Source organism: Hemitrygon akajei, chromosome 10, assembly GCF_048418815.1.
Source record: "Hemitrygon akajei chromosome 10, sHemAka1.3, whole genome shotgun sequence".
NCBI classification, from domain to species: domain Eukaryota; kingdom Metazoa; phylum Chordata; class Chondrichthyes; order Myliobatiformes; family Dasyatidae; genus Hemitrygon; species Hemitrygon akajei.
The window spans coordinates 178,202,189-178,223,730 of NC_133133.1; the positions used below are offsets into that span (position 1 = coordinate 178,202,189).

The following is a 21,542-nucleotide window of genomic DNA, read 5'->3' on the forward strand; positions in this document are numbered from 1 at the left end:
GATACTTCTAAAGTGTGAAGGTATCTGGCTGCACCTTGTTTCCAACAGTGTTCCAGATTTAAACCATCCTCTGAGTGAACGTTCCTACTGAATCACCTGCCCTTTACCCTCAATGTGTCACCTCAGCAGAGGAATAGTTATCCACCCTCAGGTTTCCCTTCAGCCCTGTCTGTAATGGTGGAGACTAGGAGGTGGTTAGGTGGCTCAGTGGGTAGAACCAGTGACTCACAGCACAGAGACTGGGTTCAGTCCCAATCTGGTGCTCACCACTGTCCCTCGACTCCCTCCATTCCACAACAGCTTCTCACTCACAACACCAGTCCACTCACCGTCCAGGACTGGGACAGTTAGTACAGGTCAGATACTTATTTTATTAATTTAGAGAGATAGTGTAGAACAGGCTGTTCTGGCCCAATGATTCACACTGCCCAGCAACCCACTGATTTAACCCCAGCCTATTCATAGGACAACTTACAATAACCAATTAACCTGGTAATCTTCGGAATATGTCCTTTTTTCCGATTCCAGGGCCTGCGGATTTATGGTTTCCAGGCTGTATTCCTGGACCAGCACTGAGCTGCGATGAGATACTGGATACAAAGTCAAGCACAAGTTGGTGATGGAGAAAGTTTGTTGCTGCCACCTGCAACCCTAGACCTCCCCCCACCCCCCAGGCTTCTTCAAATATAGAAGCACATCACATCAGTAATTACAAATTCTGTTCCCTTACAGAGCAATGGCCACTGAGGTGTGGGAATGGTTTCTTGACCGGGTGACAGTGACCACGTGGGAGCTCTTAGCCGGGGTCTGACTGACTGCTTTCAGACCCACAGCTGGGGAGTTCTTGATCCCTACAGCACTTTTAAAGCTCCCCACCACCCCCCCCCCACCATAGCATCCAGTCGCTCATCACTGAGGAACAACACACAGGCGTCATTAAATCAGCTTTATAGAAATTGTTTTAATTTCTCTATTTTAAAAGCAATAACTTCAATCTATCAAAATATAGTCACTTCTCAGATATGGCTACATTCTGCAGTGTGAATAGATTTTAAATAAATAATCTTTGAGCTCCTCTCCAGCTTTAAAAGAAATGGTATATTGTTTGCAAGCAGTGTCCACAAGACCATGGCTGTCCGGTTCCAATAACAATACAGTACGTACCTTAGTTAAACACAGCTCAGATCTTTTCAGAATATTACAAATTATATTTAAGTAATATAAACAAATATATTGATATATTTTATTATATTCTCTATTGGAATAGTTCTTTAATTTTGCATAATTTGAGATTCACTAACTGATCCCAGTTCTGGAGGAACAATCTACACTCTGACAAACTACCCTAATATACAGGGTATCCCTGGATTACAAACACCCAAATTATGGACAACCATAGGTATGAACTGGCCTGACCCCGTCCTACAGAGAGACTCCACACTGCCCTGAGACACAGGCAACTTCTCAGGACACAAACTGCCCCACTCTGAGGCAGGCTTGACCCTGGTCACTGGGTCAGTGGCTGGCAAAATGAGGATCAAACAGTCCGCTGGGACGACGAGGAATGTGACAGTCATTTGGAGTCTGTGCATGGAGGCAACAGCTCTCACTCACTATGCCCCAGTAAGGCTTTCACTTCACGGAGTTAGCAGACACTGGGCACCCATGGCTCACACAACGGAGCCCTTGGAGAGGGAGAGGTGAATTGACTGGATCCTTGCTGTCAGGACTCTCTCCAAATCATGCAACAGCTGGTTCCCTGAGGATGCCTCTGAGCAGGAATAAAGTAACTGTTTGAATGCTTCGTTTTCCATCAGAGAGACCATATTCTTCAGAAAGTAGCCTTCGCAGAATGCAGCGAGGTGGGAGACTCCCAGAAACTGCAGGAGACAGATGGGACACAGTCAGTGGGCCAATATCATAGCAGCCTGTCCGTAGACCAGCGCAACACCCTCCACGTAGACCACCACAACACCCAACCAACATACTGCTCACACCAGCAACTCTTCCCTACTCCAGCCCAGATTGCAAGGCAACCTGACCCCACGTGCCATACCCAAACATCTACTGGCATTAAAATAGGGCTGAACAGGCTGAGGATGGTGGGAGGGATCATTTGAGGGGTAGCACAGGGTGAGGAGGGTCTGACCTTGGCATGGTTGTATATCTGCACACAGCTCTCAACGCTGATGGTCCTGGTACAGATAAGTTCACAGTGACGCTGTAGGACGTCCAGCTGGAAGAACCGGGCAGCTGACATTAGCTGTAGGGGTAGAGGGAGGAGTGAAATCAGTGACTGGCAGGAGGGGAGGGTCTCTAAAGTTAAGTCAGTGAGAATGCCAAGACCCTCACCAACACTGACCACTCCCCTCAGACTCCACGGCCCGACATTCCCCACAGTCTCCCCGACTGTCTGCTCTATTACAAATACACAGACCCACTCCCCTCGGACTCCACGGCCCGACATTCCCCACAGTCTCCCCGACTGTCTGCTCTATTACAAATACACAGACCCACTCCCCTCGGACTCCACGGCCCGACATTCCCCACAGTCTCCCCGACTGTCTGCTCTATTACAAATACACAGACCCACTCCCCTCGGACTCCACGGCCCGACATTCCCCACAGTCTCCCCGACTGTCTGCTCTATTACAAATACACAGACCCACTCCCCTCGGACTCCACGGCCCGACATTCCCCACAGTCTCCCCGACTGTCTGCTCTATTACAAATACACAGACCCACTCCCCTCGGACTCCACGGCCCGACATTCCCCACAGTCTCCCCGACTGTCTGCTCTATTACAAATACACAGACCCACTCCCCTCGGACTCCACAGCCCGACATTCCCCAGTCTCCCCGACTGTCTGCTCTATTACAAATACACAGACCCACTCCCCTCGGACTCCACGGCCCGACATTCCCCACAGTCTCCCCGACTGTCTGCTCTATTACAAATACACAGATCCACTCCCCTCGGACTCCACAGCCCGACATTCCCCAGTCTCCCCGACTGTCTGCTCTATTACAAATACACAGACCCTCTCCCTTCAGACTCCACAGTCCAATGTTCCCCACAGTCTCCCCGACTGTCTGCTCTATTACAAATACACAGACCCACTCCCCTCGGACTCCACGGCCCGACATTCCCCACAGTCTCCCTGACTGTCTGCTCTATTACAAATACACAGACCCACTCCCCTCGAACTCCATAGCCCGACATTCCCCACAGTCTCCCCGACTGTCTGCTCTATTACAAATACACAGACCCACTCCCCTCGGACTCCACGGCCCGACATTCCCCACAGTCTCCCCAACTGTCTGCTCTATTACAAATACACAGACCCTCTCCCTTCAGACTCCACAGTCCAATGTTCCCCACAGTCTCCCCGACTGTCTGCTCTATTACAAATACACAGATCCACTCCCCTCGGACTCCACGGCCCAATGTTCCCCACAGTCTCCCCGACTGTCTGCTCTATTACAAATACACAGACCCACTCCCCTCGGACTCCACGGCCCGACATTCCCCACAGTCTCCCCGACTGTCTGCTCTATTACAAATACACAGACCCACTCCCCTCGGACTCCACGGCCCGACATTCCCCACAGTCTCCCCGACTGTCTGCTCTATTACAAATACACAGACCCACTCCCCTCGGACTCCACGGCCCGACATTCCCCACAGTCTCCCCGACTGTCTGCTCTATTACAAATACACAGACCCACTCCCCTCGGACTCCACGGCCCGACATTCCCCACAGTCTCCCTGACTGTCTGCTCTATTACAAATACACAGACCCTCTCCCTTCAGACTCCACGGCCCGACATTCCCCACAGTCTCCCCAACTGTCTGCTCTATTACAAATACACAGACCCTCTCCCTTCAGACTCCACAGTCCAATGTTCCCCACAGTCTCCCCGACTGTCTGCTCTATTACAAATACACAGATCCACTCCCCTCGGACTCCACGGCCCAATGTTCCCCACAGTCTCCCCGACTGTCTGCTCTATTACAAATACACAGACCCACTCCCCTCGGACTCCACGGCCCGACATTCCCCACAGTCTCCCCAACTGTCTGCTCTATTACAAATACACAGACCCTCTCCCTTCAGACTCCACAGTCCAATGTTCCCCACAGTCTCCCCGACTGTCTGCTCTATTACAAATACACAGACCCACTCCCCTCGGACTCCACGGCCCAATGTTCCCCACAGTCTCCCCGACTGTCTGCTCTATTACAAATACACAGACCCACTCCCCTCGGACTCCACGGCCCGACATTCCCCACAGTCTCCCCGACTGTCTGCTCTATTACAAATACACAGACCCACTCCCCTCGGACTCCACGGCCCGACATTCCCCACAGTCTCCCCGACTGTCTGCTCTATTACAAATACACAGACCCACTCCCCTCGGACTCCACGGCCCGACATTCCCCACAGTCTCCCCGACTGTCTGCTCTATTACAAATACACAGACCCACTCCCCTCGGACTCCACGGCCCGACATTCCCCACAGTCTCCCTGACTGTCTGCTCTATTACAAATACACAGACCCTCTCCCTTCAGACTCCACGGCCCAATGTTCCCCACAGTCTCCCCGACTGTCTGCTCTATTACAAATACACAGACCCACTCCCCTCGGACTCCACAGCCCGACATTCCCCACAGTCTCCCCGACTGTCTGCTCTATTACAAATACACAGATCCACTCCCCTCGGACTCCACGGCCCAATGTTCCCCACAGTCTCCCCGACTGTCTGCTCTATTACAAATACACAGACCCTCTCCCCTCAGACTCCACAGTCCAATGTTCCCCACAGTCTCCCCGACTGTCTGCTCTATTACAAATACACAGACCCACTCCCCTCGGACTCCACGGCCCGACATTCCCCACAGTCTCCCCGACTGTCTGCTCTATTACAAATACACAGACCCACTCCCCTCGAACTCCATAGCCCGACATTCCCCACAGTCTCCCCGACTGTCTGCTCTATTACAAATACACAGACCCACTCCCCTCGAACTCCATAGCCCGACATTCCCCACAGTCTCCCCGACTGTCTGCTCTATTACAAATACACAGACCCACTCCCCTCGGACTCCACGGCCCGACATTCCCCACAGTCTCCCCAACTGTCTGCTCTATTACAAATACACAGACCCACTCCCCTCGGACTCCACGGCCCGACATTCCCCACAGTCTCCCCGACTGTCTGCTCTATTACAAATACACAGACCCACTCCCCTCGAACTCCATAGCCCGACATTCCCCACAGTCTCCCCGACTGTCTGCTCTATTACAAGTACAGAGAGAGGCCGGTTGGGCCATCCCATCTACTTTGGCTTTCATTAATCTCATCAGCTCCTCTTTTCTCTGCAACATAGCACAGGGTAAGTCCCCTCGGTCCATACTGGTCCCATTGCCCACGTTTGACCAAGATCTCTAATCCTGTCTGATCTATTTAACTATCCAAACCTATCTCAAACACTTCCTCTGTAAGCTCGTTGTGTGGAAAAGTTATCCCTCAAATTCCTTTTAAATCTTTCCCCTCACACCTGAAATCTCCATCCTACCCTAGGGAAATACTGTGTCCATTCAGTCTATCCACACCCCCTACGATTTAGAAACCTCAACGTTCTCTCCTCAGCCTCCTTCGCTCTAAGAAACAGTTCCAGCTTGTCCAGCCTCTGTCTGTAACCCTCACCCCATAGTCCCGGTAACATCCTGGTGAAGTTCTCCTGCACCCTCTCCACATACTTGCTGTCGTGTGGCAGCAAGAATTGCACACAACCGTTGTACACAGAGATGTACAAGATGATAACAGGCATGAATCTTTAGGAGATCTAGGCCTCATATGGAGCCAGTAATCATTAATGGAGAATGTGTGGAGCAGGTTAAGACCTACAAGTATCTGGGAGTACAGTTAGACGAGAAGCTAGACTGGACTGCCAACACAGATGCCTTGTGCAGGAAGGCACAGAGTCGACTGTACTTCCTTAGAAGGTTGGCGTCATTCAATGTCTGTAGTGAGATGCTGAAGATGTTCTATAGGTCAGTTGTGGAGAGCGCCCTCTTCTTTGTGGTGGCGTGTTGGGGAGGAAGCATTAAGAAGAGGGACGCCTCACGTCTTAATAAGCTGGTAAGGAAGGCGGGCTCTGTCGTGGGCAAAGTACTGGAGAGTTTAACATCGGTAGCTGAGCGAAGGGCGCTGAGTAGGCTACGATCAATTATGGAAAACTCTGAACATCCTCTACATAGCACCATCCAGAGACAGAGAAGCAGTTTCAGTGACAGGTTACTATCGATGCAATGCTCCTCAGACAGGATGAAGAGGTCAATACTCCCCAATGCCATTAGGCTTTACAATTCAACTGCCAGGACTTAAGAACTTTTTTTTTAAAAGCTATTATTAATGCTTTTTGAGATAGTGATTTAGATGCATATCATATTTTTTACTGAGTTAAGTATTGTATGTAATTAGTTTTGCTACAACAAGTGTATGGGACATTGGAAAAAAGTTGAATTTCCCCATGGGGATGAATAAAGTATCTATCTATCTATCTATCTAATCGAGTTGATAGCCAGAGACATTTTTCCCCAGGGTGTAAGTGGCTAATACATGGGGGCATTATTTTAAGATGATTGGAAGGAAGTATTGGGGGGATGGCAGAGGTAGTTTTTTTTATCTACACTGAGTGGTGGATGTGTGGAACATCCTGCCTCAGATGTGGTAGAGGCAGATACAATAGGAATATTTAAATAGGTCATCATCTTTATATATGATGTAGGTGATCATGGTCCTGACCATGATTGTTCTTGATAAATTTTTCACATTAAGTGGCTTGCCATTGCCTTCTTCTGGGCAGTGTTTTACAAGACGGGTGATCCCAACCATTATTAATACTCTTTAAAGATTGTCTGCCTGACATCAGTGGTCACATAACCAGGACTTGGGTTATATATCAGCTGCTCATATGACCATCTGCCACCACCCGCTCTCAGGGCTTCCCGTGACACTGATCGGGGGCTGAGCAGGTGCTACACCTTACCCGAGGGTGAATGGCAGGCCAGCAGAGGGAAGGAGAGCCTCACACCTCCTTTGGTAGAGACACATCTCCACCCCTCCACCCACTTAGAGAGGTAAATGTATGATTAAAAATAATAGAGAGCTCTGTAGGAAAGGTTAGCTTGATCTTACAGTAGATTTGGGCTGGCACAACATTGTAAGTCAAAGGCTTGGACTGCGCTGGCCTGTTCGACGGTCCAAGGTATATGTCCTGGACTGCGCTGTCCTGTTCGATAGTCCAATGTCTGTGTCCTAGTTTGTGCTGTCCTGTTCGATGGTACATGGTCTATGTCCTGGACTGTGCTGTCCTGTTCGATGTTCTAATGCTCCAGGTGCAGTTTCAACAATGTCTTGTACAACTGTAACGTCATGTTCCAAATCCTGTATTCTGTGTCCGGTCCCATGAAGGCAAGCATGTCATACACCTTGTCTATTTGAGTTGCTCTGGTTTAACTTCCCAAAATGTATGTATTTGTGCTTTCAGAGTTAAGTTCAATCAGCCATTCCCTTGCTTACTTCCCCAATAATAATCTTGAACATTATCCAAGCCCAAGTGGGACCCACCTCCAGAAGATCACAGCTGCGGATCTGCAGGGTGTCTGTGCCTCCATGGTATAGGTACTGCATGACCATCTGCCGAGAGAGAGAGATTGGCTTCACACCAGCTGGACATGGCGACAACAAGGTACTCAGCTACAGCACACCCACTAATGAACAACACCCAGTTCCCACCCCACATCCAGTGCTAAAACACCAAACAGCCTGACCCCAGACACACGTGAAGCTCTGCAAGACTCGAGGCATGTGACCAGCACTGTGAGAGTTAACAAGGGGTTGAAAATAAAGAAAACAGTTTGAAACAGTGATTGAGCTCCTGGTTGTCATAGAGACATGGAACTCTACAGCTCAGAAACTGACCCTTTGGCCCATCTAGTCTGTGTTCTGCCTAGTCCCATCAACACACAAGTTGCAAGGTCACTAAACATCAAGCTCCCAAACTGGGCAACCACATGCAAAGTTTCAGGCTGTGAGTGATGGGACAGGACAGGGGTTTGGGGGGAGATGTCTCTGGATACAAACTACACTGAGTGGGGGTATGAAGGTGGGAGGAAGGTAAGACAAGCAGTGGGACACTGCTCCAGAACTCTGGCACTTCTCTCGAACCCAGGCACTGCTGTGTGATGTGTGGGAGGTGAGAGCAGACCCCAGGCTCCTGCGTGAGGAGAGAGGTGGATATTCACCCAACAAGCTGGGAGACGTCCATCTGGAAGCAGACATTCCACAGATGGTGGAGGTGTTTGATGGGGAGACAGATTGGGGTTCACCTGTCTGCTGGAGGCACTGACTTACCTTAAATATATTGTACTTGATCTGGCTGATTTCAATGAAGATATTGTGGCTGTTCTCTGAGGGCATTCGGCTCGACAGCAGCATCTTAAACCTGTGGAGACCATGGAAATCGGCTCAGAGTCACAGCAACATCTTACTGAAAGCTCAGCGAACAGACAGCTTTCAGTGTCAGTCCTGACACAATACAGAGATCATCAGGATTGGGGGCACTGTATGGACAAGTGGGCACTGTCTGGATGGGTGGGCGGCGTATGGACGGGTGGGCGGCATCTGGACGGGTGGGCACTGTATGGACGGGTGGGCGGCGTATGGACGGGTGGGCACTGTATGGACGGGTGGGCGGCATCTGGACGGGTGGGCACTGTATGGACGGGTGGGCAGTGTATGGACGGGTGGGCGGCGTATGGACGGGTGGGCACTGTATGGACGGGTGGGCACTGTATGGACGGGTGGGCACTGTATGGACGGGTGGGCGGCGTATGGACGGGTGGGCGGCGTATGGACGGGTGGGCACTGTATGGACGGGTGGGCGGCGTATGGACGGGTGGGCACTGTATGGACGGGTGGGCGGCGTATGGACGGGTGGGCACTGTATGGACGGGTGGGCGGCGTATGGACGGGTGGGCACTGTATGGACGGGTGGGCACTGTATGGACGGGTGGATGGCGTATGGACGGGTGGGCGGCGTATGGACGGGTGGGGCGGCGTATGGACGGGTGGGCAGCGTATGGACGGGTGGACGGCGTATGGACGGGTGGACGGCATCTGGACGGGTGGGCACTGTATGGACGGGTGGGCGGCGTCTGGACGGGTGGGCGGCGTCTGGACGGGTGGACAGCGTATGGACGGGTGGGCACTGTATGGACGGGTGGGCGGCGTATGGACGGGTGGGCAGCGTCTGGACGGGTGGACAGCGTCTGGACGGGTGGGCACTGTATGGACGGGTGGGCAGCGTATGGACGGGTGGGCAGCGTCTGGATGGGTGGGCACTGTATGGACGGGTGGGCAGTGTCTGGACGGGTGGACAGGGTCTGGACGGGTGGGCAGTGTCTGGATGGGTGGGCACTGTATGGACGGGTGGGCACTGTATGGACGGGTGGACAGCGTCTGGACGGGTGGGCACTGTATGGACGGGTGGGCAGTGTCTGGACGGGTGGACAGTGTCTGGACGGGTGGGCAGAGTCTGGACGGGTGGGCAGTGTCTGGACGGGTGGGCACTGTATGGACGGGTGGGCACTGTATGGACGGGTGGGCAGTGTCTGGACGGGTGGGCAGTGTCTGGACGGGTGGGCAGCGTCTGGACGGGTGGGCACTGTATGGATGGGTGGGCAGCGTCTGGACGGGTGGGCACTGTATGGATGGGTGGGCAGTGTCTGGACGGGTGGGCACTGTATGGATGGGTGGGCAGTGTCTCGACGGGTGGGCAGCGTATGGACGGGTGTGCACTGTATGGACGGGTGGTCAGTGTCGACGGGTGGGGGGTGTATGGACGGGTGGGCAGCGTATGGACGGGTGGGCAGTGTCTGGACGGGTGGGCACTGTATGGACGGGTGGACAGTGTCTGGACGGGTGGGCAGTGTATGGACGGGTGAGCGGTGTATGGACAGGCTGCATACAGACCCATATGGTACATGCATATAGATACACACACTTCGGCATAGGCACACACCAGCCCACACAGGATGCTCTCATACACACAGACCCAGTCAACACAACCCACACCTCACAGCTGAGAACAGGATCCTGCCTGTGAGCTCGTTCTGAACCCAGGTACACTTAGTGTAACTCCCAGCGCCGACTCCGCAACCTGTTCAACTCCAGACATATCTGCTGATGTGGAATCATCAACCTCTCCCACTCAGTCCTCTACATCAGCTTGTAGCTCCAGAACCCCACCTCACCGTCCAAATCACCCCTGCCCCTCACAGTCTCCCACTCAGTCCTCTACAGCAGCTTGTAGCTCCAGAACCCCACCACACCGAGTCCAAATCACCCCTGCCCCTCACAGTCTCCCACTCAGTCCTCTACAGCAGCTTGTAGCTCCAGAACCCCACCTCACCGAGTCCAAATCACCCCTGCCCCTCACAGTCTCCCACTCAGTCCTCTACAGCAGCTTGTAACTCCAGAACCCCACCTCACCGAGTCCAAATCACCCCTGCCCCTCACAGTCTCCCACTCAGTCCTCTACAGCAGCTTGTAACTCCAGAACCCCACCTCACCGAGACTAAATCACCCCTGCCCCCTCACATTCTCCCACTGTCCTCTACAGCAGCTTGTAACTCCAGAACACCACCTCACCGAGTCCAAATCACCCCTGCCCCTCACAGTCTCCCACTCAGTCCTCTACAGCAGCTTGTAACTCCAGAACACCACCTCACCGAGTCCAAATCACCCCTGCCCCCTCACAGTCTCCCGCCCAGTCCTCTACAGCAGCTTGTAGCTCCAGAACCCCACCTCACCGAGTCCAAATCAACCCTGCCCCCTCACAGTCTCCCACTCCGTCCTCTACAGCAGCTTATAGCTCCAGAACCCCACCTCACCGAGTCCAAATCACCCCTGCCCCCTCACAGTCTCCCACTCAGTCCTCTACAGCAGCTTGTAACTCCAGAACCCCACCACACCGAGTCCAAATCACCCCTGCCCCCTCACAGTCTCCCACTCAGTCCTCTACAGCAGCTTGTAACTCCAGAACCCCAACTCACCGAGTCCAAATCACCCCTGCCCCCTCACATTCTCCCACTCAGTCCTCTACAGCAGCTTGTAACTCCAGAACCCCACCTCACCGAGTCCAAATCACCCCTGCTCCCTCACAGTCTCCCGCCCAGTCCTCTACAGCAGCTTGTAACTCCAGAACCCCACCTCACCGAGTCCAAATCACCCCTGCCCCCTCACAGTCTCCCGCCCAGTCCTCTACAGCAGCTTGTAACTCCAGAACCCCACCTCACCGAGTCCAAATCACCCCTGCCCCCTCACAGTCTCCCACTCAGTCCTCTACAGCAGCTTGTAACTCCAGAACCCCACCTCACCGAGTCCAAATCACCCCTGCCCCCTCACAGTCTCCCACTCAGTCCTCTACAGCAGCTTGTAACTCCAGAACCCCACCACACCGAGTCCAAATCACCCCTGCCCCCTCACAGTGGGGATCAGACACTGACAGTGAGACACTGCCAGAGAGAGTGGGGATCAGACACGGACAGTGAGACACTGCCAGAGAGAGTGGGGGATCAGACACAATGCCAGAGAGAGGGTGGGGATCAGACACTGACAGTGACACACTGTCAGAGAGAGTGGGGGATCAGACACTGACAGTGAGACACTGCAGGAGAGAGTGGGGGATCAGACACTGACAGTGACACAATGCCAGAGAGAGTGGGGATCAGACACTGACAGTGAGACACTGCCGGAGAGAGTGGGGATCAGACACTGACAGTGACACACTGCCGGAGAGAGTGGGGGATCAGACACTGAGAGTGAGACACTGCCAGAGAGAGTGGGGATCAGACACTGAGAGTGAGACACTGCCAGAGAGAGTGGGGGATCAGACACAATGCCAGAGAGAGTGGGGATCAGACACTGACAGTGACACACTGCCGGAGAGAGTGGGGGATCAGACACTGAGAGTGAGACACTGCAAGAGAGAGTGGGGATCAGACACTGACAGTGAGACACTGCCAGAGAGAGTGGGGGATCAGACACAATGCCAGAGAGAGTGGGGATCAGACACTGACAGTGACACACTGCCGGAGAGAGTGGGGGATCAGAAACTGACAGTGAGACACTGCCGGAGAGAGTGGGGGATCAGACACTGACAGTGACACACTGCCGGAGAGAGTGGGGGAACAGACACTGACAATGAGACACTGCCGGAGAGAGTGGGGATCAGACACTGACAGTGAGACACTGCCAGAGAGAGTGGGGGATCAGACACTGACAGTGAGACACTGCCGGAGAGAGTGAGGGATCAGACACTGACAGTGAGACACTGCCGGAGAGAGTGGGGATCAGACACTGACAGTGAGACACTGCCGGAGAGAGTGGGGATCAGACACTGACAGTGAGACACTGCCAGAGAGAGTGGGGGATCAGACACAATGCCAGAGAGAGTGGGGATCAGACACTGACAGTGACACACTGCCGGAGAGAGTGGGGGATCAGACACTGAGAGTGAGACACTGCCAGAGAGAGTGGGGGATCAGACACTGAGAGTGAGACACTGCCAGAGAGAGTGGGGATCAGACACTGACAGTGAGACACTGCCAGAGAGAGTGGGGGATCAGACACAATGCCAGAGAGAGTGGGGATCAGACACTGACAGTGACACAATGCCAGAGAGAGTGGGGATCAGACACTGACAGTGAGACGCTGCCGGAGAGAGTGGGGATCAGACACTGACAGTGACACACTGCCGGAGAGAGTGGGGATCAGACACTGACAGTGAGACACTGCCAGAGAGAGTGGGGGATCAGACACACTGCCGAAGAAAGTGGGGATCAGACACTGACAGTGAGACACTGCCAGAGAGAGTGGGGGATCAGACACAATGCCAGAGAGAGTGGGGATCAGACACTGACAGTGACACACTGCCGGAGAGAGTGGGGGATCAGACACTGAGAGTGAGACACTGCCAGAGAGAGTGGGGATCAGACACAATGCCAGAGAGAGTGGGGATCAGACACTGACAGTGACACACTGCCGGAGAGAGTGGGGGATCAGACACTGAGAGTGAGACACTGCCAGAGAGAGTGGGGATCAGACACTGACAGTGAGACACTGCCAGAGAGAGTGGGGGATCAGACACAATGCCAGAGAGAGTGGGGATCAGACACTGACAGTGACACAATGCCAGAGAGAGTGGGGGATCAGACACAATGCCAGAGAGAGTGAGGGATCAGACACTGACAGTGAGACACTGCCGGAGAGAGTGGGGATCAGACACTGACAGTGACACACTGCCGGAGAGAGTGAGGGATCAGACACTGACAGTGAGACGCTGCCGGAGAGAGTGGGGATCAGACACTGACAGTGACACACTGCCGGAGAGAGTGGGGGATCAGACACTGAGAGTGAGACACTGCCGGAGAGAGTGGGGATCAGACACTGACAGTGAGACACTGCCAGAGAGAGTGGGGGATCAGACACACTGCCGAAGAGAGTGGGGATCAGACACTGACAGTGAGACACTGCCAGAGAGAGTGGGGGATCAGACACAATGCCAGAGAGAGTGGGGATCAGACACTGACAGTGACACACTGCCAGAGAGAGTGGGGGATCAGACACTGAGAGTGAGACACTGCCAGAGAGAGTGGGGATCAGACACTGCCAGAGAGAGTGGGGATCAGACACTGACAGTGAGACACTGCCAGAGAGAGTGGGGGATCAGACACTGACAGTGAGACACTGCCAGAGAGAGTGGGGGATCAGACACAATGCCAGAGAGAGTGGGGATCAGACACTGACAGTGACACACTGCCGGAGAGAGTGGGGGATCAGACACTGAGAGTGAGACACTGCCAGAGAGAGTGGGGATCAGACACTGACAGTGACACACTGCCGGAGAGAGTGGGGGATCAGACACTGACAGTGAGACACTGCCGGAGAGAGTGGGGATCAGACACTGACAGTGAGACACTGCCAGTGAGAGTGGGGGATCAGACATTGAGAGTGAGACACTGCCGGAGAGAGTGGGGATCAGACACTGACAGTGACACAATGCCAGAGAGAGTGGGGGATCAGACACTGACAGTGACACAATGCCAGAGAGAGTGGGGATCAGACACTGACAGTGACACACTGCCGGAGAGAGTGGGGATCAGACACTGACAGTGAGACACTGCCGGAGAGAGTGGGGGATCAGACACACTGCCGGAGAGAGTGGGGGATCAGACAACACTGCCAGAGAGAGTGGGGGATCAGACACTGACAGTGACACACTGCCGGAGAGAGTGGGGGATCAGACACTGACAGTGACACACTGCCGGAGAGAGTGGGGATCAGACACTGACAGTGACACACTGTCAGAGAGAGTGGGGGATCAGGCACTGACAGTGAGACACTGCCAGAGAGAGTGGGGATCAGACACTGACAGTGACACACTGTCAGAGAGAGTGGGGGATCAGACACTGACAGTGACACACTGCCGGAGAGAGTGGGGATCAGGCACTGACAGTGAGACACTGCCAGAGAGAGTGGGGATCAGACACTGACAGTGACACACTGCCGGAGAGAGTGGGGGATCAGACACTGACAGTGACACACTGTCAGAGAGAGTGGGGGATCAGACACTGACAGTGACACACTGCCGGAGAGAGTGGGGGATCAGACAGTGACAGTGACACACTGCCGGAGATAATGGGGATCAGACACTGACAGTGAGACACTGCCAGAGAGAGTGGGGGATCAGACACTGACAGTGAGACACTGTCGGAGAGAGTGGGGGATCAGACACACTGCCGGAGAGAGTGGGGATCAGACACTGACAGTGACACACTGCCGGTGAGAGCGGAGATCAGACACTGACAGTGAGACACTGCCGGAGAGAGTGGGGGATCAGACACTGACAGTGAGACACTGCCGGAGATAATGGGGATCAGCCACTGACAGTGAGACACTGCCGGAGAGAGTGGGGGATCAGACACTGACAGTGAGACACTGCCGGAGAGAGTGGGGATCAGACACTGACAGTGAGACACTGCCAGAGAGAGTGGGGATCAGACACTGACAGTGACACACTGCCGGAGATAATGGGGATCAGACACTGACAGTGAGACACTGCCAGAGAGAGTGGGGGGGTCAGACACTGCCAGAGAGAGTGGGGGATCAGACACACTGCCAGAGAGAGTGGGGATCAGGCACTGACAGTGAGACACTGCCAGAGAGAGTGGGGGATCAGACACACTGCCGGAGAGAGTGGGGATCAGACACACTGCCGGAGAGAGTGGGGGATCAGACACTGACAGTGAGACACTGCCAGAGAGAGTGGGGATCAGACACTGACAGTGAGACACTGCCAGAGAGAGTGGGGATCAGACACTGACATTGACACACTGCCGGAGATAATGGGGATCAGACACTGACAGTGAGACACTGCAGGAGAGAGTGGGGGATCAGACACTGACAGTGACACAATGCCAGAGAGAGTGGGGATCAGACACTGACAGTGAGACACTGCAGGAGAGAGTGGGGGATCAGACACTGACAGTGACACAATGCCAGAGAGAGTGGGGATCAGACACTGACAGTGAGACACTGCCAGAGAGAGTGGGGATCAGACACTGACAATGACACACTGCTGGAGAGAGTGGGGATCAGACACTGACAGTGACACACTGTCAGAGAGAGTGGGGATCAGACACTGACAGTGACACACTGTCAGAGAGAGTGGGGGATCAGACACTGACAGTGACACACTGCCGGAGAGAGTGGGGATCAGGCACTGACAGTGAGACACTGCCAGAGAGAGTGGGGATCAGACACTGACAGTGACACAATGCCGGAGAGAGTGGGGGATCAGACACTGACAGTGAGACACTGCCAGAGAGAGTGGGGATCAGGCACTGACAGTGAGACACTGCCGGAGAGAGTGGGGATCAGACACTGACAGTGACACACTGCCGGAGAGAGTGGGGGATCAGACACTGACAGTGAGACACTGCCAGAGAGAGTGGGGATCAGGCACTGACAGTGAGACACTGCCAGAGAGAGTGGGGATCAGACACTGACAGTGACACACTGTCAGAGAGAGTGGGGGATCAGACACTGACAGTGAGACACTGCCAGAGAGAGTGGGGATCAGACACTGACAGTGACACACTGTCAGAGAGAGTGGGGGATCAGACACTGACAGTGACACACTGCCGGAGAGAGTGGGGGATCAGACACTGACAGTGAGACACTGCCAGAGAGAGTGGGGATCAGACACTGACAGTGACACACTGTCAGAGAGAGTGGGGGATCAGACACTGACAGTGACACACTGTCAGAGAGAGTGGGGGATCAGGCACTGACAGTGACACACTGTCAGAGAGAGTGGGGGATCAGACACTGACAGTGACACACTGCCGGAGAGAGTGGGGATCAGACACTGACAGTGAGACACTGCCAGAGAGAGTGGGGATCAGACACTGTCAGTGACACACTGCTGAAGAGAGTGGGGATCAGACACTGACAGTGACACACTGCCGGAGAGAGTGGGGATCAGACACTGACGATATTTCAGAAGAGTCTGATGAATACTAGAATCACCCAGGTTCCATGCAACGTGTTGAGAAATGGGATAAATATTTGTGAAAGCCCACTGGTCAGTGTGGATGCGGTGGACCGAATGGGAATGATCTGATTATGCGCTGTATTGTACTCCTCTTGGAAAAGTCAGTAGCACTGCAGGGGACAAGTTCTCATCGTCTCCCCTCCTGCAGCAGTACTGGTGCCACTCACAAATCCTCCTCCAGAACACTCGTGGAATGTGTTACCTTGGCGAGGCAGTGTAGAGGAGCACACGGTGGGCATAGAATGGCTTCCCCTCCACCAGGAAGGTGATATCCGACATCTCCTTGTTGTTCAGGAAGTGTGGATCTGCAAACACAGAGCAGATGAAATGACCAGGGGTTTGAGGAAGCATAACACTCCAGGAATGGAGGCCAGCCTGTCCCTAGGTGGCTGCACCCAGCACTGTCCTCAAGCTGTTTTAACCTCCATCCCTCCCATTCCAGAAATTACCCAGAGCCGCTGGGAAACTGATCATTTCCCACAGGCTACTGGGGTCTGAATTCACATCTTAATGAAAGAAATTCCTTCCATTTCAGTCTTAAATAGCAGAACCTCGTTCATCACAAGTTAGGTGAATAGCGACCCAGTCTGCGTTCTGACCACAGAGCAATGGAACATCCCCTCCATTCCTGCCAACATCCTATGGATTTCCGAGAGAAACATCCTGGGACAATCCCCGAGGACACTCTCTGTACTGCCTAAACATTCCAGGACCATTCTCCAACAGTCCAGGACATCTTCCTAATGCCCGATACCCCAGACCATCTCTCAGCAGACCAGGACACCTTCCCAGTGCCCTGAAACCCCAGATATCCACTGTATGAACACCCTTCTCTATCCCCCGCAATAACGTTTTACCTTACATATGCCATTGCCTCCCTTATTATTAACTCTGCCTGTAGCAGCCGTGGTTTCCTCTGAACAATATTGAACAAGTCCCTCCGAACAATATTGAACAGTCTCTCACACAGTGGGGTGAGGTAGTGGGGGCATAGGAGAGGATGGGGCTGCACATCTTCTCACCAGTCAGCCATAAACAGGTCAGCTCTCCACTGAGATTTTACTTTGCACAGGAAAATATTTAATTTATTTAACATTAAACACTTTTATTAAAGTTGGCCTCAACTTTGCTCCCACTACCCTCGAGGCAGTGGCATAGGCGCAATTACTTTTGGTTTTGGAGTCACAAAACAAATGTGGCGATGAGGCATTTTTAAAACAAACTCAAGACAAATACCTACCTGTTGAAGCACAGTGATTGTTTGAATTAAAAAATAAAGCAGTGCAGCACATGTTCTTCAGAAGAGAAGTCGTGACTGAGTTTTAAAACAAGGCAGAAAGTGGACAAGTTCACGAGTTCGTGGACATGAGTACTGGGTGATAATAATCATAAATTAAAAACAGTAGAAATGGCTGGCTACATCTGAATAATAGACGCATTCATTATACAACAGATAACTGGATTTCATATACTGAATGGATTGAGCAGTATTTTAAAGCAAATAGAATAGCCAATGAGAAGCGAGTGACAACTTTGTCGAGTGCATTGGATTTAAAGGCGTACAATTTGCTTAGTTTGGTTGTTACAACCAAATCAGCTGAATGATCTTTGCTGATATCATGAAAGTAATGCAGGACATTTAGAACCAAGACCATTGTTGACTGCAGAACACTATAAGTGGAATCAAAAGGAAGGGAAATCCATTTTAGCGTATGCAGCTGAATTAAAGAAGTCATCTGACCATTGTCCGTTCGGTAATGAGCTTAATGATATACTGAGAGATCATTTAGTTTGTGGAATCTTACAAGAAAATACTCAAAAATAGCTTCTAATTGAATCAGCGAATTATATTTAAAAGATAAGTTGAAATTGTTGTTTCAATGGAAACCACAGACAAAGATGCAATTGAGTTGCAGTGAAAGTGAGCATGAACAAAACTGCAGTGTGTAAACAGAAACTGGCTTGGCTGAACAAATTGTGTTACCCTTGTGGCAGGAGCTCACGTACATCAGACCAATGCAGGTTTAATGGCAAAAGTTGCAGTAAATGCAACGGGGGCCATATACAAAGAACATGTTGGAAAGACTAAAATAAATAGACTGCACAGAGATGAGAAAAAGATAAAAAGTCAAGTTGATGTTTCAAAAAGTGCATTAATCTGCACACTGTTGATGACAAGTCTGATAATGGTGAGAGTGACAAGATAGGCTATCCTTGAGATTTGCAATATGAAAACAAACAATAGTCAAGCAATATGGTTTACACCAGTATTAAGTGGGAAATTTATTAAAATGGATTTGGGTTATGGCTCGGCTGTTTCAGTCATTCCACAAAATGAGTTTGAACAGCATTTCAAAGATACTGAACTGAAGTTATGGATATCTAACTAAGAACTTATACTGGAGAAAAGTTAAATCCTGTGGGAATGACATTCATAACTGAAATACAACAACCAACAAGCCACATTGTGCTTGTATGTGGTAAAAACAGCCTGACCAGCATTGTGGGGATGTGAGTGGCCAAGACAACTACGACCTGATTGGAGATCCATCCAGCATTTGCCAGCCACATCCTCTGTAACAGAGTCAACTGAAAGGGAATTAAGGTAGGTACTGGATGATGCCACAACTGTCTGCATGCCATACACCATGAACCTTTGCCCAACAGGGGACAAATAGGTGTTGGTGCCAACCTCTCTGCTAATCCCCTTGGACCAAAGAAGGACCATGCTGCTCAGAGGAATCATGAAAGTAATGAAAGCAGTGGTCCAACTACAGTTTTTGTAGGAAATATTTATGAGAAAGCTTCCGATATGTTATCAAGCAGTTGCTTGTGAAACGTGGCTTGGTTTTAAGCTGGAACAGAGTTCAAGAAGACTAAGGAAAGTTGCAAGCATTCATCTTTTGTTAGTATAAAGAACCAGAGATTACTCTGCATGCTGTAAGATTATTTAATGAACTCCAGGTGAGAGACAAAAAGTTGCTTGTAAAAGTAGACCAAAGACCAAAGCCCAGCTAGATGAATGGAAGGTTAAAATGGAGTCAATGGAGATACAAGAACATAGGATTTGTCAGATGATATTGTGGATGAGGAAACCAAGAGGGGAGATTAGATTGTAAAGGGAGCATCCTCACCACATCCACTCTATCAAGGCCTTTCACTTATCGATAGGTTTCAATGAGGTCCCCCTCATTCTTCTGAATTCAGTGAATTAGACCCAGAGCCATCAAGTGCTCTTCATATGACAACCCATTCAATCCTGCCATTTCCAACCATTGTTAGGACTTCCTTATGTCAACCACCTCTGATATCTGGTGATGGCACATTTCGCACAGTCGCTTGTCCTGCCATGGCCTCTGGCTCTGCATCACTTACTTCCATTTGGATGTCCCCTGCCTGCTGTCTGAAGTATTCTCCTAGCAGGTCATCCTTAGAGGTCATCTTCTTGACATACTCATGGATGTTTCATATTTCTTCCAGGACTGTGACCTTGGCACTTCCAAGTCCCGGCCCTCCTTTATTCCGGTGAGTGTACAGTCACTCGAGGTTGGACCTTGGAGGGAATCCTCCATGTATTGTTGGTAGTTTCTGGGTCTTGAAGTCAGTGGCTTCCAGGTCATTCCTTGGCCAGCACACTATTGCGGCTGGGTATCTGATAACTGGTAAGGAAAATGCATTGATGGCTTTCATCTTATTCTTCCCATTCAGCTGGCTTTTTTAGGACCCATCTCACTCTTTGGAGGTATGTGGATGCTGCAACCTTCCTTCCAGGTATTTGTAGCTCTTTTGAACATCTATAGATAGTTGAGATGCACTCTATATTGAGTTGGAGCTTATAGCGAAGCAGGAAGGGGTGTTGTATATTTAATATTTCTGTAATATTTGAGTAATATTGTAAATATATTGCTTAATTAAGCATTATTTGTTGTTTATCTAATTATGGCTATATGTAGAAATCCGTGAACTGCATACATCACAACGCTACTACCTGTTACATAAAACTAAGTTAGACTCACATTCCCAGCTCTATCCAATTTTTCTTGCAATTACTTTTTATGTTCTGGAATTACGGTACCTCCTCTCTGATTGTAGCAATGAGAAGATGGAATAATGCCCTTGCTTTTATTCCTGTTTTCTGTCAATGTGACTTCCCCGGTGCCCACTACACCGCTCCTGTTATAGCCACTGATAACATCGGCCCTCCAATCAGTGACTTCTGCCCCCAACATCCCAATTACAGCTGGTTCTAATCCTGCTATTGGGTTCCAATCCTGTCACACTCAAACACTGCAGTTTCCCTTCCTCTTCCCCGCAACCTCACAAAGCAAGTACGTTTGTACAAGCATGGGGTTACATCACATTGGGAGCCCAACAGAGGGTTAGATCAGAGGATGACTAAGACATAGGAGCAGAATTAGGCCATTCTGCCCATTGAGTTTGCTCCTCTTTACATCCTTACTTTTATATTCTAGTCATCTCAAAATGAATGCTATCATTACTTTTGCCTTCCTCACCACCGACTCAAACTACAAGTTAATCTTTAGGGAATCCTAAACAAGGACTCCCAAGTCCCTTTGTATGTTGGAGTTTTAATCTTTCCGCCTGCTTAGAAAACAGTCTTCTGCTTTTGTTCCTTCTACCAAAGTGCAAGACCATATGCTTCACTGAGCATAAGCAAGACACTGTATTCCATCTGCCACTTCTTTGCCCATTCTCCTAATCTGTCCAAGTCCTTCTGCAGACTCTCTGCTTCCTCAACACTACCCACGCCTCCACCTATCTTTGTATTGTCCGCAAACTTGGCCACAAAGCCATCAATTCCGTCATCCAAATCATGAAAAGCAGTCCCAA

General features: G+C 51.3%; 1 protein-coding gene across 1 annotated transcript in view; it reads right to left on the bottom strand.

The window, feature by feature from the left end:
- Positions 1-941: 941 nt before the first annotated feature.
- The window catches only part of LOC140735016 (ankyrin repeat and BTB/POZ domain-containing protein 3-like), a 145,469-nt gene continuing 124,868 nt past the window's right edge, over positions 942-21,542 (bottom strand). The window contains exons 13-17 of the mRNA XM_073059849.1: positions 16,894-16,996; positions 8,426-8,516; positions 7,640-7,708; positions 2,150-2,263; positions 942-1,880 (exon numbers count right to left, since the gene is read on the bottom strand). Of these exons, the coding sequence (XP_072915950.1) occupies positions 1,671-1,880; positions 2,150-2,263; positions 7,640-7,708; positions 8,426-8,516; positions 16,894-16,996 (587 nt within the window). The 3' untranslated portion in view covers positions 942-1,670. The remainder of the gene's footprint in view (positions 1,881-2,149; positions 2,264-7,639; positions 7,709-8,425; positions 8,517-16,893; positions 16,997-21,542) is intronic.